A 15,506-nucleotide genomic window follows, 5' to 3' on the forward strand; every position below is an offset into this window, starting at 1 on the left:
GACACCCCTCTCCCCGGCCGGGCCTTTGCTGAAGGCCACGCTGTTGGAGGGCTCCCCGCTGTCCCCAAATCCACACCCCATCGAGGTGGCAAGGGGACACTGGTCTTGTGGAGGCAGTTTTGTATAGGACGGTGTTCCTCGGCGTGGCCCCGGGTCCGTCTGCGTCACGATCATCTGAGCGGGAGCTAAACTTGCTGGGTTTCCGAGTTGGACTCCAGATATGCTGAGTCACTGCCATAGTGACTAAAATATATGCAAAAGCAAAAGCAATAAAAAAAGATTTTGTAGTCCCACAGATCTGGCTCTGAGCTCCCCTCTCACAACTTACGACGTGCCCCTACCCTCTCTGAGCCCCATTTCCTGGGGCAGAACTATTTACCTCACGACAGAATTGGGAGGATTAAAAATGGCAATGCGAGGGGCGCCTGGGTGGCTCAGCGTCTGACTCCTGATGTTCAGGTCGTGATCTCATGGTTTGTGAGATCAAGCCCCAGGTCGGGGTCTGCACCGACAGCACAGAGCTCGCTTGGGATTCCCTCTCTCTCCTTCTCTCTCTGCTCCTTTCTCACTCCTGCATGCTCTCTCTCAAAGTAAATAAACAAGCACACACGGGAGCAAAATACAGGCTTGTCGCTATCTGTCCCTCCATCCGTCTGTCCATCCGCTCCTCTATGTAATACTTACTGAGTGTCTGCAGTGAACCAGGAACCGCTCTAGGCGCCAAGAATACGGCACAATCATCCCAAACAAGCTCCTTGTCCTCATGAAGTTTATATGCTAATCATGTGTAAGTCAGAATCACCAGACTCCCCAAGCTAACGCAATTATTTAATCTGAAACCAATAGGCTTTATTTATCAAACATTGTGACAGGGACTTTGGGGGATACTTTGATGCTTGCCCTTCAGGAGCTTATTTATGGACTGGCTTGTTAACAGACATCCTACACAGGAAACCATGGAAGAACAATGAATCGCCTTGCTAACCGTGTGTCGTACATGCCCGAGAGGGGCTTGGAGGAGAGACTGATTCCTGGGGCTGGCAGTGAGGTAACTGAATAGCCCTTCCTCTCACCCTGAAGGCTTCCAATCTAAGAACAAAGAAGGGAATTTGCTTAGGGACCCGTCACCCCCCCTCCCGCCCCCCCTTATTTTGGACAGGCTAGTTTATACCCCTCATAAGCGAAAGCCTTTGATGCTTGTGAACCTCTTAATCTTTAGAACATGAATCAGGGCTTCTGAGAGATCATGGCACAGGAGTCAGAGGCTGCTCACACCAGGTCCTGGGAATATGACTTAATGGGAAACTCTTTCTGTCTCTCCAACTCTTCGCCAAGTCCCATCTGTATGTAATGCCTGAGATCTTGGAAAGTAATTATCTCCCGGATGCAAATAAATAACCCACTGATTTGGAAAACACTGAGCGCATGCACCAAAGGAGCTGCCCAGACCCCAGCAAACAGATGGGAAATGCCCATCAATAGTGGGCTGTGTTATAGAGGCTCGGGGGATTAGAAAAATACTACATTTGGAAGACCCACAGATGGCCAACAGACACACGAAAAGATGCTCAACATCACTGATCACCGAGGAAATACAAATCAAAACTACAGTGAGCTATCACCTCCCACGTGTCAGAATGGCTAAAATCAACACAAGAAACAACAGGTGTTGGCAAGGATGTGAAAGGGGAACCCTCGTGCACTGGTGGGAGTGCAAACTGTTGCAGCCACTCCAGAGAAAGTATGGAGTGTCCTCAAAAAGTTAAAAATAGAACTACCCTACAATCCAGCAAATGCACTACTATTTAACCAAAGGATACAGAAATACTGATTCAAAGGGATATATGCACGCTGATGTTTAAGGCAGCATTATCTACTACAGCCAAATTATGGAAACAGCCCGAGTGTTCACTGACTGATGAATGATGTAAGATAGACACACACACACACACACACACACGCACACACATATTCTATATATGTATATATATAATCACAGCCATTAAAAAGAATGAAGTCTTGCCATTTGCGACGATGTAGATGGGGCTACAGAGTATTATGCTAAGCGAAATAAGTCCGTCAGAGAAAGATACCATCAAATACCATGATTTCACTCATATGTAGAATTTCAGAAACAAAACAAACAAGCAAAGGGAGAAAAGAGAGGGGCAAACCAAGAAACAGACTCTTAACTATAGAAAACAAACTGATGGTTACCAGAGGGGAGGTGGGTGGGGGAATGGGGATTAGGAGGGCACTTGTGATCATCACCGGATGTTGTAGGGAAGTGTTGAATCACTGTATTGTACACCTGAAACTAATGTTACACTGTATGTTAAATGGAATTTAAATAAAAACTTAAAGAGAGAACAATGAAATAAAATACTGCTTTTGTTGGCAACCCCTTTCTAGAAAGGTGTCCTGGCTTAGGAGTGTGGCGGACACAAACTAGGAGCAGAGTCTGGACATAGGATAAGCAAAGAAGTAGCTATTTGCCATTTTTCTGTTGCCCCTTTGGATCAAACAAGGCTAGAAAATTAACAGGCCAGAGACCGACCAGCTTAATGGAAAGATGAACTGGAGACACACGTGTACAAATGGCTCTTGATGTTGAACAGGTCCCCTCACTGTTATGAGTGTCCTCATGTGTAAAATGAAGGGTGAGACCATACCGTTATTCAGCTAAAATTTAGTTAAGGCCTACTTAAGTACTAGGCTCTTTAATAAAGAAGATCTTGCTCTTTGAGGAAAACGCGCTCGCAGCCTCAGTGGAGCTTTGGAGGCCCCGCTCCTGCTCCTGACTCACCGCTGTCGCCGAGGAACAAGTCGGTCAGGAAGCTGCGCAGCCGTGGCTTTTAAAGCCACCGGGAAGACACCTGTGGAACCGGAGGTGGCGATTGAGCAAATTAGAATTACTCTAACCAGCCGCAACGTACAATCTTTGGAGAAGGTATGTGCTGACCTGATCAGAGGCGCCGAGGAAAAGAATCTCAAAGTGAAAGGACCAGTTCGGATGCCTACCAAGACTCAGAATCACTACAAGAAAAACTCCTTGCGGTGAAGGTTCTAAGACTTGGGATCGTTTTCAGATGAGGATCCATTAGCGAGTCATTGATTTGCACCCTCCTTCTGAGATTGTTAAACAGATTACTTGCATCAGTATTGAGCCAGGAGTTGAGGTTGAGGTTACCATTGCAGATGCTTAAGTCAGCCTTTTTAATAAATTGATTATCAGTTTAAAAAAAAAAAGATCTCAAGGTAAATGTGTCTATATCCTAGGGGGTTGGTTGTGAGGAATGAGTATATGAACACATGTGATTCCCAGTAGTGTCGGGCGCATACTAAGGATGTAATAATTAGCCATTATCATTTAATCCCTGTAACAACCTTGAGGTGAACATGATTTCTTCTGTACAAATGAGAAAACCACCAAGGGACAAGATCAGGATATGAACCAGTCTGAGGCCAGAGTCCACGATTTTCCCATTACGTAGTTTGGCTTGGAAGGGCCCCTGTGGCTTTTAATCATAAAAAAGGAAAGGGTAGAAAAGGAATTTGAACTTTAGAAACAATCAAGCTAACCACCTTCTAAGGAATTTTTCGTGGAAAGTGGAAGTGTTGTCTCATTAATAATGAAGATAAGGAGGTTGGGGAGGGGTATGGGACAAAGCCACAAAAGCTTCTTTGCCCAAGCTCATTTCTTCTCATCTCATGCCAATTATAGATTTCAGAGACATGATTTTCCCTACACACACAAAGAAAAGCCTGGGTTCTCCAAGAACAAAACAACTGAAAAACAGTCCTTAGCAGGAACGTTTAATCACTACAGGAATGAGAAAAGACTTTTATAGATCCCTGGAGAAGGCAGCTCCAAGACAGATGAATTAATCACCTCTTACGTGCTCGTGGACCCCGTACCAATCCTGTTAGTGCTCAGCTGTGGCTCTCAGTTCTCGATACAGCTAGTCAATGACTAGGTGATCATGCTCTATGTGCTAAGGTTATAAATGTAAACAAGACAAATGAGGGGGAGGGGTGCCTGGTGGGTCGCTCAGTCTGCTGAGTGTCTGACTTCAGCTTGGGTGATGATCTCATGGTTTGTGAGTTCACGCCCCGCATCAGACTCCACTGCTGTCAGTGCAGAGCCCGCTTCAGATCCTCTGTCCCCCCCCTCTCAAAAATAAATAAACATTAAAAAAAAAACAAAAACAAAGACAAATGAGGGGGAAAATAGGTAACTTAGGCAATGAATGACGGTAGTAAGGACAATAGGGGGTGATATTGGGTGCTGGGGAAGCAGAAGGACCTAGTCCAGCTCTGGGGGTGGGGGAGGGGAGGTGGAATTGGTGTGGGTTTCTTGAAGTAAGTCTCTATAAATTGAAACCTAAAGAACTAACTAGTAGATTCACCAGACCTAGAGGGACAGGGTGGGAGTGAAGAAGAGAAGGGTATTTCAGGAACAGGGAATGGTATGTGCAAAGGCCAGGAGGTGACACAAAGCTTGGATCTTTGGAGGAAGTGTAAGTGGTTCTGGGCGTGAGGTGGGAGAAGTCAAGAGAGAAGCTGGAGAGCTGAGCAGCAGCTAAAGTCTTGTGTAGCTTTGAACACTTACTGAAGAATTTGGGCATTATTCAACAAAGAACCACTGAGAAACTTGAGGCAGATTACTATGATTTGCATTGTAGAAAGCTCAGTTTGGAGAATGGATTAGAGTGGGCTAAGTCTAGAGGCTGATAGACAGTTAAGCGCTTGAACCAGGGATAGTGACCAGTGGGGGAAGGAGGGTGGATGAACTGAAGAGATAATTGAGGCTAAACATTGAGTCAAGGGGGAAGCGTGGGTTTCTGGTGCGAGCTGCCAGATAGAGGGGTTGTCATTGGCTCCAAAAAGTTAGAGGAGACTGGAAGTGTCTTGGATACACTGTATTAAGTGCCCGAGAGGCAGCCCGAATGGGGATCCAGAGTGGCTGGACGTGTGTGCCAAGAGCTCAGATGAAGAGGGTGAGAGAGATGTGGACTGGAGAATCATCTGCACGAAGACGGTGGATGAAGGTGTGGGATGGATGGGCTTGCTTGGAGAGTGGACCAAGAAGGCCAAGGACCCAATTCTGAGGAAGGCTAGAGCTCAAAAGCAGTCAGAGGGAGTGGGACCTGCCAAGGTGCCCAAGAATCCTTGCACAAAGAAATGCTCAAATTAAGTATTTTTTGAATTTGTTAAACAAACAGGTTGGTCAGAGGAGTTAAAGACTTGCTATTGATGCCATGGAGAGTACTTTTATTAATTTTTTAAAAGATAAGGTATCTTTAAGGATTTATTAGTTTGTTACACCTTTACAGTTGGAGGGCGAAGAGGAAAATATCAAAGCTCTTTGTCTAACAAAATGGCTCTTGGAGATTAATTTATATATTACCCATGATAACCAACTAGCATAAAAGGCAGTTAAAAATGGTTATATTCCACTAGAGACATTTACTGAAGTCATGTTTTTTGCCTTAAAGTCTAAGGAGAGTGCTTTTATTTAAAAAAATTTTTTTTAACGTTTATTTTTTGAGAGACAGAGCCTAAGTGGGGGAAGGGCAGAGAGAGATGGAGACACAGGTTCTGAAGCAGGATCTGAGCTCCCAGCTGTCAGCACAGAGCCCGACGCAGGGCTTGAACCCACAAGCTGTGAGATCATGACCTGAGCTGAAGTCAGATGCTCAACCCACTGAACCACCCAGGCGCTCCATAAGGAAAGTACTTTTAAAAGCCAGACTCAGCAGTCATTTAACTGCAGATGGGTTTGAGAAAGATAGGATTCTAGTATTCAGCCCAGTCCAAGAAATCAATTTCCTTCCATTTGGTTTCCTTGCTGTGCCTCTCACTTGCTTTCAAGTCGGCAAGTTCACCACAATGACATCATCTGGGAGTTAACTGCCGCCACTTTCCCGTTTCTTCTGGTGAATGTGCCAATTCTTAGCTCCTATCCTGTCTTCACACATGACTTTATTTCACCCTGTTCTATTTCACCTTAAATTCCTTTGCTCCTTGGTTAGCTCTCAGTGCTATGCACATGCTAGGAAGTCTTCTAGGAGAACAAAAGTCATCATGAAAACAGAGTCTCATCATAATCTGATCCAAGTGGCCATTTTACTTTACAGCTTACATTTTTTTTAGAGCTACAACCTCAAGATTTAAGACCAAGTTACAAATCCTAAATTGCACTGCTTACAAGGAACTAAAGCTTGACCGCTCCCTGAAGTTCAATCTGTAAGTATGGAATAACTTTGGCCAGAGGCCAGTGAATGTACCACCTCTCCCAGACTACTCAATTTTGGACAGTGACATCATTGAGAGACTTCTGTTTTATAAACATTTCATATATTAAGGGAAATGTTAGAGATAACTGTCTGAAATGCAAGCAATGTTAAGAGCTTGAACAGGAAGGACATAGCTAATGAGAGGCTAGGAAATGAGATAATCTCTTTTATAGAATCATCTGATATTGAGGAAACAGGAATTTACAAAGGAGGGGATACAATGAAATTAACCAATGAGTGGAGCCATCCTTTGGGATCAGTAACCTTTAGACCTGGGTCTAACAACAAAGCTGTGGTGGAGTGGAACATGGCTGATCCGTCTGGGCGTTTGTTTCCTCTAATGATAGCACCCCCCGCAGAAGCCCTTAGAAGGCTGTATCCTAAATTAAAAAGTGTAAGAATCAAGGTTGGAGCAAAGAACTATTCTTGTATAAATGCTGGAAGTCACCTTTTATTTTACGTGATTGAAGGCCAAAACACAAAGAACCCCACCCAATCCCCCCCAGACTAGCTCTTATTGCTGTGTCCCGGTACATCAAAGACCCGCTTCATATGGCAAGAAGATGAGAAGGGGAGGTTGTCAGAATAATGACCTTATCTGCTTATTTCAAAAGCCCAACATCTAAGTAAGATCTGATAATACAGAAATCAAAATAGGACTTGCCAAAACATACCAAATGATATATACTTCAAATTTCGCATCATTATTATATTACAGTTATATTTCAAATTAAAAGGCACGTGGGAAAAAAGGGCAGAAAAAAATGGGAAAAAAGGGTACATTATCAAATCCCGTGGCTAAATGAAATGAATTGTATCTATTGTCCTCAACAGGGTCAAAAGCAGGTAGCAATAAGCAAAGCTTATTTAAAAATTATTTTTTAATGTTTATTTATTTTTGAGAGAGCGAGTGCGTGTGGGGGAGGGGCAGAGAGAGAGGGAGACATAGAATCTGAAGCAGGCTCCGGGCTCTGATTTGTCAGCACAGACCCCGACACAGGGCTTGAACTCACAGACCATGAAATCATGACCTGAGCTGAAGTCAGAAGCTTAACCGACTGAGCCACCCAGGCACTCTAGCAAAGCTTATTTAAAAACAAATGTTTCTGAGCTGCCTAAATAAACATTTCCCTTCGACCACTACAAGGACTTCTTCAGTAAATGATGGCACCCATACCCTCAATCCAATTTTAAAAACTGCAGAGAATTCTTGGAGTCATGAACAAAGGTTGATTTTTTTTTTTTTTTGGCATAATTTTTCAAATAACCTATAAACCAGTTTAACTTCATCAACATGAAAGTCATGCGTACTCATCCTGACAATCGAGGATTTAGCTCTTTGGGTTTAGGCATTTCATGGTGCGGGGGAGGATACTAGGTCCATTCATTTAAAATCGAGGCTGAAAAACAAATTAAAAAGCTCTTGTCCATTTTGAGATTTTAATATATTTATTTGAAAACCAAGTTCTGTAAAGAGCACACTAAATAGTCCTATATCTTCTCTTCACCAAAGACTTGGAGACAAGGTTCTTCAGGTCAACGCAGAGGCAATGATACATGCAGTGAATAGCGGGTCTCGGCATGAACGTCCTCACAGGCATTTCCCATACGAGCCTGGACAGTCTTCTTCAGAAGAGCAATGAGATCCTAGGGAAGGGGTGAGGGGGAAAGCTAGGGTCATTCTTTTTTTTTTTTTTTTTTTTTTTATTAATTGTATTTGAGAGAGAGAGAGAGAGAGAGGGAGAGCGCGCATATGTGAGCAGGGGAGAAGATCAGAGGGAGGGAGAATCGTGAGCGGGGTCCACACTAGGCATGGAGCCCAACAAGCGGCTCAATATCACAACCGTGAGATCATGACCTGAGCCAAAATCAAGAGTCAGATGTTCAACGAGCAGAGCCACCCAGGAGCCCCTAGGGTCATTCTTCAAACATTTTTTTATTTTTTATTTTTATTACTAGCTGAAGTCTAAAACTAGCCCCTAACCCTGCCTGTGTCGTCCTAAAAGCTACTTTTTGCTAAGACAGACTACAGTTTTTACACTCCTACTAGACCGAGTATTTTATCCTTTTGAAAAGAATAAGAATCCAACTTCTGTGGTGCCTGGCCTGGCTCAGTTGGTGGAGCGTATGACATTCGAACTCGGGGCTGTGAGTGGGCGCAGAGTTCACTTAAAAAAAAAAAAAAGGAAGGAAGAAAAAAAGTCCAATTTCTAACTAAAACTTTTATAAGCCATCTTGTAGTTAACTGCCTTTAAAGATTTAATCAGGGGTTTTCAGTAAGGCGTGAAGGTGTTATAAAGGCTTAATTAAGGGGGCTAATGTGAGTCCGTTCAGTTCCACATAGACACCGAGTGCTCAGTGTATCAACAGTGCCTTGTGCTGCTTGGGTAAAGCTTAGGAAACCAAAGGCTGAAAAATAATTTTCAAAAGTTAAGTTTACATAACCAGGAAGTTAGTATAAATCTCCCTCTCTCAAAGGTCCAAACACTCTCAGAGGCTTGAATATAGTTTCCTACTAATGGCAGGGTTTCTGACTTAATGTTTATCTGAGACTTCTGTAAAAAGCTTTCATTAAATGCTGGTCAGTGGGTAACACTCATGGTGCTAGATTTACCACCTGACGTTTGAATGTATTTTTCTTTTGTCATAATGTAATAAATGATACTGTTTTTATTATTTTTATTTCCATTTTATTTTAAGTGTATTTATTTGAGAGAGACAGAGACAGTGTGAGTGGGGGGAAGGGCACAGAGAGAATCCCAAGCAGGTTCCACACTGTCAGCACAGAGCCTGACACGGGGCTCGAACTCAAGAAACCGTGAGATCATGACCTGAGCCGAAAGCAAGTTGGACACTTAACTGACTTGAGCCACCCAGGTGCCCCTGTTCTTCTTATCTTCGGACAGAAGAGTAAATTCTTATTTGTCTGACAATGTACATGTACTAGGGTGGACTTAGTAAACCTTGATTATATAGTTCATAGGTTATCTTCAAATATGTGATGACTACTAACAAGATGGGGGGAAAAAAGGACAATTTCATGACTTTAGATAGATTATTCCAATCTTCTGCATCTAAAGACCTACTCCAACACTGTTAGAATACTGGAATAATAATCTTTTTCAACTGGACAAAGCTTTGTGTTATAGTCTGATGGACTCCAAAGTACCTTTAAGCACCGTGTCTTATCACATTAGATGTTCAATAGCTTCAGTGAATAAATAAATTATTAAGGCTTTCAGTGCCAAAAGAACTGCCAAAGGAAAGGGAGACGGAGATCAATCAGTGAGAAGCCTAGACCTGTGTGATCCATGAACCAGGCCGGCCCATGAACTGTAAATGATCTGTAATAAGGGGCTTACAACAAAATGTAAATCAACTCTACCGTGAGCAACTTGTTAGTTCAGCAGACTTTTTTCTAGGGGGAGCAGGTAAGTGAGCAAGGTTTTTTTGATGAAAGAAGCACTGAGTAGATTTACATTCTGGAGCAAGCTCCTTACCTCCTCATGGACCTATGAAAACAGTCTGTAGCCACTTTAGTAGCATTGGTCAAACACTACAGGGCAGAGAGAGTGGAGGGAAAAAGAAAAAGGAACGGGTGGTTATGTGCACAGGAAGAAATCAAAAAGAGGGGAAATTTTAATACCATTTAAGTAAATAGGGATTAAGCATAAAAGGAATGGAAGAAGTGAGACAAGGTCTCTGCCTAAAACATTTATGACGTACTGACAACAGATTTCCCTTGATACACAATTTTATTCTACACATACCTCTGGGTCCTTAATCATCGATATACTCGAATGGCTCTGGGGGTTCTGGCTCTTGTTCTTCTTCCTCAATTTTTGGGCCATGGGCTGCCACAGGTTCTACCAGCTCTTCAGTGTCTTCACTGGTATCCTTCAGGATTATGATGCCTCCAATGGAGAGCTGGAAACACAGAGCAAGGAATGAAGCACAAATTCCACTCATATTTTCAGACTGCTTCCGAGTCTAGGGCGCATATTTGTGAAATGGTACCTTTAAGACTACTCGAATGATTTGGAAGTAAAGGACTGGAATAGAACTACAGTTTACTAGACAAAAGTCAGAAAACCTGGGCATCTGTGCCTGTGTGATGCTACACCGGTGACAGATTGTTCAACAGGGAGAAGGGGCTAATAAGATCTTCCACATCTATTCCTTCAGGAATAGCCTGAAGACTAAACGAGGAAAGCAACGTCAGTGTACATTACGAAGGATAAAGAAAATTGTAATCCATAAGGAATATTTACAAACTTAGCCCAGTGGCTCTGGATGGTAGGAGGTTTAGATGATGCATCCCAAGCGAAGAACAGTAAGCACTTCCAGTATTGCCTCAGTCTGAATGTAGTGAGAACGTCTACTGTCTAAGTATAAATATGAATTCTAATGCCCTGCCACCCAACACATGGTCCTGGAGCAGCAGCATCATTACTACCTGGGGCTCTGTTAGAAATGCAGAAAACACAGCCCTGCCTAGATCTACAGAACCTGCATTTTAACGAGATCCATAGGTGATATGTGTGCACATTCAAGTCTAAGAAGCACGCTAGTCTACTAGACACTTTATTATTTGTGAGAAAACTATCATTTTGGACACAAAAGACAATCTACAAATGAAAAGCCAATTTTTCTCCAGCAATTTCAGAATGACAGAGAGAACGACATAAATATCACAGATTTACCGACTGTTTTTCACTTTAATTTATAAATCCTTGTGATACAAGACAACAAAGTAGTAGATAGGCAACAAAGAAGAACTATAGTGTAAAAGCAATTGCATTAGCCCTCTCCCAAACATATTACAAGTAAATTCAAATACCAAACTCTTCACCCATCTCTGGTGTGCTAATCTTATCTTATTTTCTTGCCTGTGTCAAAGGAAATGGAAAGCTGCTCTCTGTAATTAAATCAGTCGACAGTGGCAGGGCACATCTGGAAAAACATTATTTCTACCAAAGCACATTAATGGGAAGGAAAAGAAGCACAAGCACATTAGTCAAATGATTCATGTATGTACAAGTATCTCTGCAGTTCAACCTAATCTGATTTTCACTCGTCGGAACTCTGCCCTGCCATGCTATAAAACTGGTGTGCCTTCATGAATTTCTACCTATATTCTATTTCTCTTCTCTCAACACCCACATATCCATACACATTAATTTCTAACTCTTTCCCTTAAAAAGTATGCTTTCCTTGCAGAGGAGCCATTTTATGAATGGACCCTGCCTGTGCTATCCATATTCACCCAAAAACAATCACAGTACAAGGCCACTAATCCTCCACGGCCTGCAAGTTTACCTGAACCATTTAAAGGACCAAATGGAGATGAACTGTCTACCAAACAGAAGAAAATATCTATGTTCAACAAATAGGACTTCCAATATTTTGGAAACAGATGGCTCCAGGTTATAACTGTACTATTTTACGCTTAATTGGAACGAAATAATCCAACTCAAATCCTGCAATTATAAACAACATAAGGAAAGAGCCTTTTATAGCTATGTGGTTTAGGTTTATTTTATTCTTTTTTAAGTAATCTTCTATATCCAACATGGCGCTCGAACTTACAACCCTGAGATCAAGAGTCACATACTCTGGGGCGCCTGACTGGCTCAGTCGGAAGAGCACGTGACTCCTGATCTTGGGATCATGAGTTCGAGCCCCACGTCAGGTGCAGAGATTACTTTAAAAAAAAAAAAAAAAAAAAAAAAAGAGTTGCATGCTCTATTGACTGAGCCAGTCAGTCCCTGACCTTTTTATAAAATTTTATAAAATGTTCTTTGTCTCTAGCAACAATTTTTGTCTTAAAATGTATTTTTTTCTGATTTAGTACAGCTGCTTCAGCTCTTTTTTAGTTACTTGTTTGCATGGGATATCTTTCCCCATCCTTTTGCTTTTAATTTTTGAATCTCTGAATCTAAAGTGTGTGTGTGTGTGTTTAAGATTTTATTTTTTTTGTTTTATTATCATTTTTAAATTTTAATAGTTCATTGTCAAGTTAGCTAACATATAGTGAGTATATATAGTGTAGTCTTAGCTTCGGGAGTAGATTCCCATGATTCATCCCTTGCATACAACATCCAGTGCTTATCCCAACAAGTGCCCTCCTCAATGCCCAGCTCCCATTTTCCCCACCCATCTCCCCATCAACCCTCAGTTTGTTCTCTGTATTTAAGAGTCTCTTAGGGTTTACCTCCCTCTGTTTTATTTTTTAAGTAATCTCTACACCAAACACGGGGCTTGAACTCTGAGATCAAGAGTTGCATGCTCTACTGACTGAGGCAGCCAGGCACCTCATAAAGTGTGTCTCTTAATAAGAGAGCATGTAGTTGGATCCTCTTCTTTTTTATCCATTTGGCTGATCTTTGCCTTTTAACTGGAGTGGTTAGTCCATTTACATCTCATGAGGGTGCCTGGTTGGCTCAGCTGGTAGAGCATGAGACTCTATGTTAGAGCTGTGAGTTCTAGGCCCATGATGGGCCTAGAACTTACTTTAAAAAAAAAAAAAAGGATATTTCATTTGATTACTAAGGTAAGATTTACTCATACCATTTTTGCAATTTGTTTTTTGTATGTCTTCTATATTTTTCTCAATTCTTCCACTACTGGCTTCCTTTGGCATTACGTAGGTACTTTCTAGTGTACTAGTTTAATTTCCTTGTTTCTTTCAGTCTACTTTTGAGTTGTTTTGTCTGGTGGTTGTCTTTGGGGTTACAATTAACATCTTAATCTCACTGAAAAATAGCAACTTAATTTCAAAGTATACAAAAACTACACTTCAATATAGCTGTTTCCCCACTCCTTTGTTGTTACTGTGTTATGAACTGAATGTCTGTGTCTTCTCATCCTGCCAATCACATGTTGAAATTCTATCCCCCAAAGTGATAGTATTAGCAGGTGGGCCATTAGCAAGCAATTAGCCCTCATTAATAATGAAATTGGTGCCCTTATAAGGAGAGCCATGAAGAGAGCTTCTTTCCTCTCTGCTCTCTGCCTTGTGAAGATACAATGAGAAGAAGGGCATGTGTAAAGTAAGATGAGGGCCTTTACTAAGACCCCAATCATGCTGGCGTCCTAATCTTGGACTTCTAGCCTCCATAACTGTGAGAAATGTTTGTGGTTTAAGCCATTTAGTTTTAAACAACAGGTGGCAATCTGCTTTAGCAGCCAGAACTATGACATAGTTTAATGCAAATTATGCTTTTGTGCATACATCAATACCAATTTATGACTGCTTAATACAGTTGTCTTTTAAACCAGATAGGAGAAGAGTTACAAAAATACATTTATACTATCATTCGGATTTACCTATGTAGTTACATTTACCAGTGCTCTTTATTTTTTCATGTGGATTCAAATTACTGTCTAGTGTCCTTTCATTTCAGCCTGAAGCATTCACTTTACTATTTCCTGTATGGCAAGTTGGCTAGCAACAGATTCTCTTCATTTTTATATGGAAATGTCTTAATTTCACCTTCATTTTTGAAGGACCGTTTTGATGGATACAGAATTTTTGGTTGAGAGTCTTTTCTTTCAGCACTTATGAATATATCATCCTACTGCCTCCTGGCCTCCATGGTTTCTGGTGGCAAATCAGCTGTTAATCTTATTTAGGGTTCCAGTATATGATGAGTTGCTTCTCTCAAGATTTTTCAACAATTTTATCACGATGGGGCTGGGTGTGGATCTCTTTGGGTTTATCACTCTTGGATTTACTAAACATCTGGGATACGTAGATTAGGAACATTTATAAAATCTGCCAAGTTTTCATCCATTATTTCTTTAAATATTCTATGCTTTCTTTTTTGGGACTCCCATTATCCCATTTTATGTAGCTTGGTATGCCTGGTAGTGTTCCACAGATCTCTGAGGTTCATTTTTCTTCACCCTTTTTTGGAGAGTTGTTCTTCAACTGACCTATCTTCAAGTTTGCCCAAGCCTGCTTGAATCAGCTGTTGAGCTCCTTTAATAGCTTTCATTTCAGTTACTGTATTTTTTAACTCCATAATCTCTTATTTTTTATGATTTCTATCACTTTACTGATACTACTTGTTAAGACATTCTCATACTTTCCTTTAGTTCTTTAAACCTAGTTCCTTTAGGTCTTCAGACATATTTTAAGTAGTTGATTTAGTCTGCCTAAGACATCTAGGTTTTTATTTCTTTGTATGTCTTGTAATTTTTTGTTGAAACTGGACATTAAAATAATATCATGCAGGCACTCTGGAAATCAGATTCTCTCCCTTCCCCAGGGTTTGCTGTTGTCTGTTTTGTGACTTTTCTGAACTTCTTCCATAAAGTCAGTATTTTTTGCTGTATGTGACCAACTCTAGTCTCTACTCAACTGAGTGGTCAGCTACGATTGGGCAGGGCTTTCCTTAAACACCTGGAACCAGTAAGTCTCCAGTCTTTGCTGAGGGGCTGTGTGTGCATTAGGGAAGCATACCACCAACAGTCAGCCAGGCAGCTGGCAACTCTTCCTTAGCCTTCACTGCTGGCTTGCTCTGACAAAGCCAGTCTTTTGACTCCTAGATGGACAATGGTTGCAGCTTCCTCTCATTCTGAGCAAATGCTAATAAACATTTAATTTCCAACAGAAACATACCAGTCTTCTCATATGGCCTCACGATATGGAGCGTATACTTTGCTGTCTTCGGTTCTTCGTAATTGTCAAGAACACTGGGTGTCTTGTGTGCTTTATGTACTCACTAGTTATGCGCTAATAGATCTATTCTTGATATACCCCACTTAAACTGGCAACAGCAGTTTCTAGACACTGTTAGAATACACTCTCTGTAAACATGCCACTTAGATGAACTGGGTAGAGTAGACAGTGACTGCATTTAAGGTGTGCATTGGTGGTTCTATGAATTCATTCATTGTACACTACAGATCAAGTAGTATTAGGTTCTAGTCATAATGAAGGACTAATAGGAAGTAGGAAAAGATCTTCACACTATTCCTGCCTTCCTGGCCTGATTGCCTTGCTACCTACAGCCATCTGGTGACTTGTTACCACCATCAACCAATATTTATTAAATTTTCTTAAAAAAAAATTTTTTTTAACATTTATTCATTTTTGAGAGACTGTGAGTGGGGGAGGGGGAGAGGGAGGGAGGGAGGGAGGGGGGGAGAGAGGGAGAGGGAGAGGGAGAGGGAGAGGGAGAGGGAGAGGGAGAGGGAGAG

At 41.6% G+C, this 15,506-nt stretch overlaps 1 protein-coding gene and 1 pseudogene across 1 annotated transcript in view; one reads left to right on the forward strand and one right to left on the reverse strand.

The window, feature by feature from the left end:
* The first annotated feature begins 2,653 nt into the window (after positions 1-2,653).
* LOC125910937 (40S ribosomal protein S20-like) lies at positions 2,654-3,260 on the forward strand (annotated as a pseudogene).
* A 4,462-nt stretch (positions 3,261-7,722) lies between these two features.
* PSMD1 (proteasome 26S subunit, non-ATPase 1) overlaps positions 7,723-15,506 on the reverse strand; it is a 93,443-nt gene continuing 85,659 nt past the window's right edge. Inside the window, exons 24-25 of the mRNA XM_049614719.1 lie at positions 10,070-10,226; positions 7,723-7,946 (exon numbers count right to left, since the gene is read on the reverse strand). Coding sequence (XP_049470676.1) covers positions 10,080-10,226 — 147 coding nt within the window. The 3' untranslated portion in view covers positions 7,723-7,946; positions 10,070-10,079. The remainder of the gene's footprint in view (positions 7,947-10,069; positions 10,227-15,506) is intronic.

Source organism: Panthera uncia (assembly GCF_023721935.1).
Source record: "Panthera uncia isolate 11264 chromosome C1 unlocalized genomic scaffold, Puncia_PCG_1.0 HiC_scaffold_3, whole genome shotgun sequence".
In the NCBI taxonomy this organism is placed as follows: domain Eukaryota; kingdom Metazoa; phylum Chordata; class Mammalia; order Carnivora; family Felidae; genus Panthera; species Panthera uncia.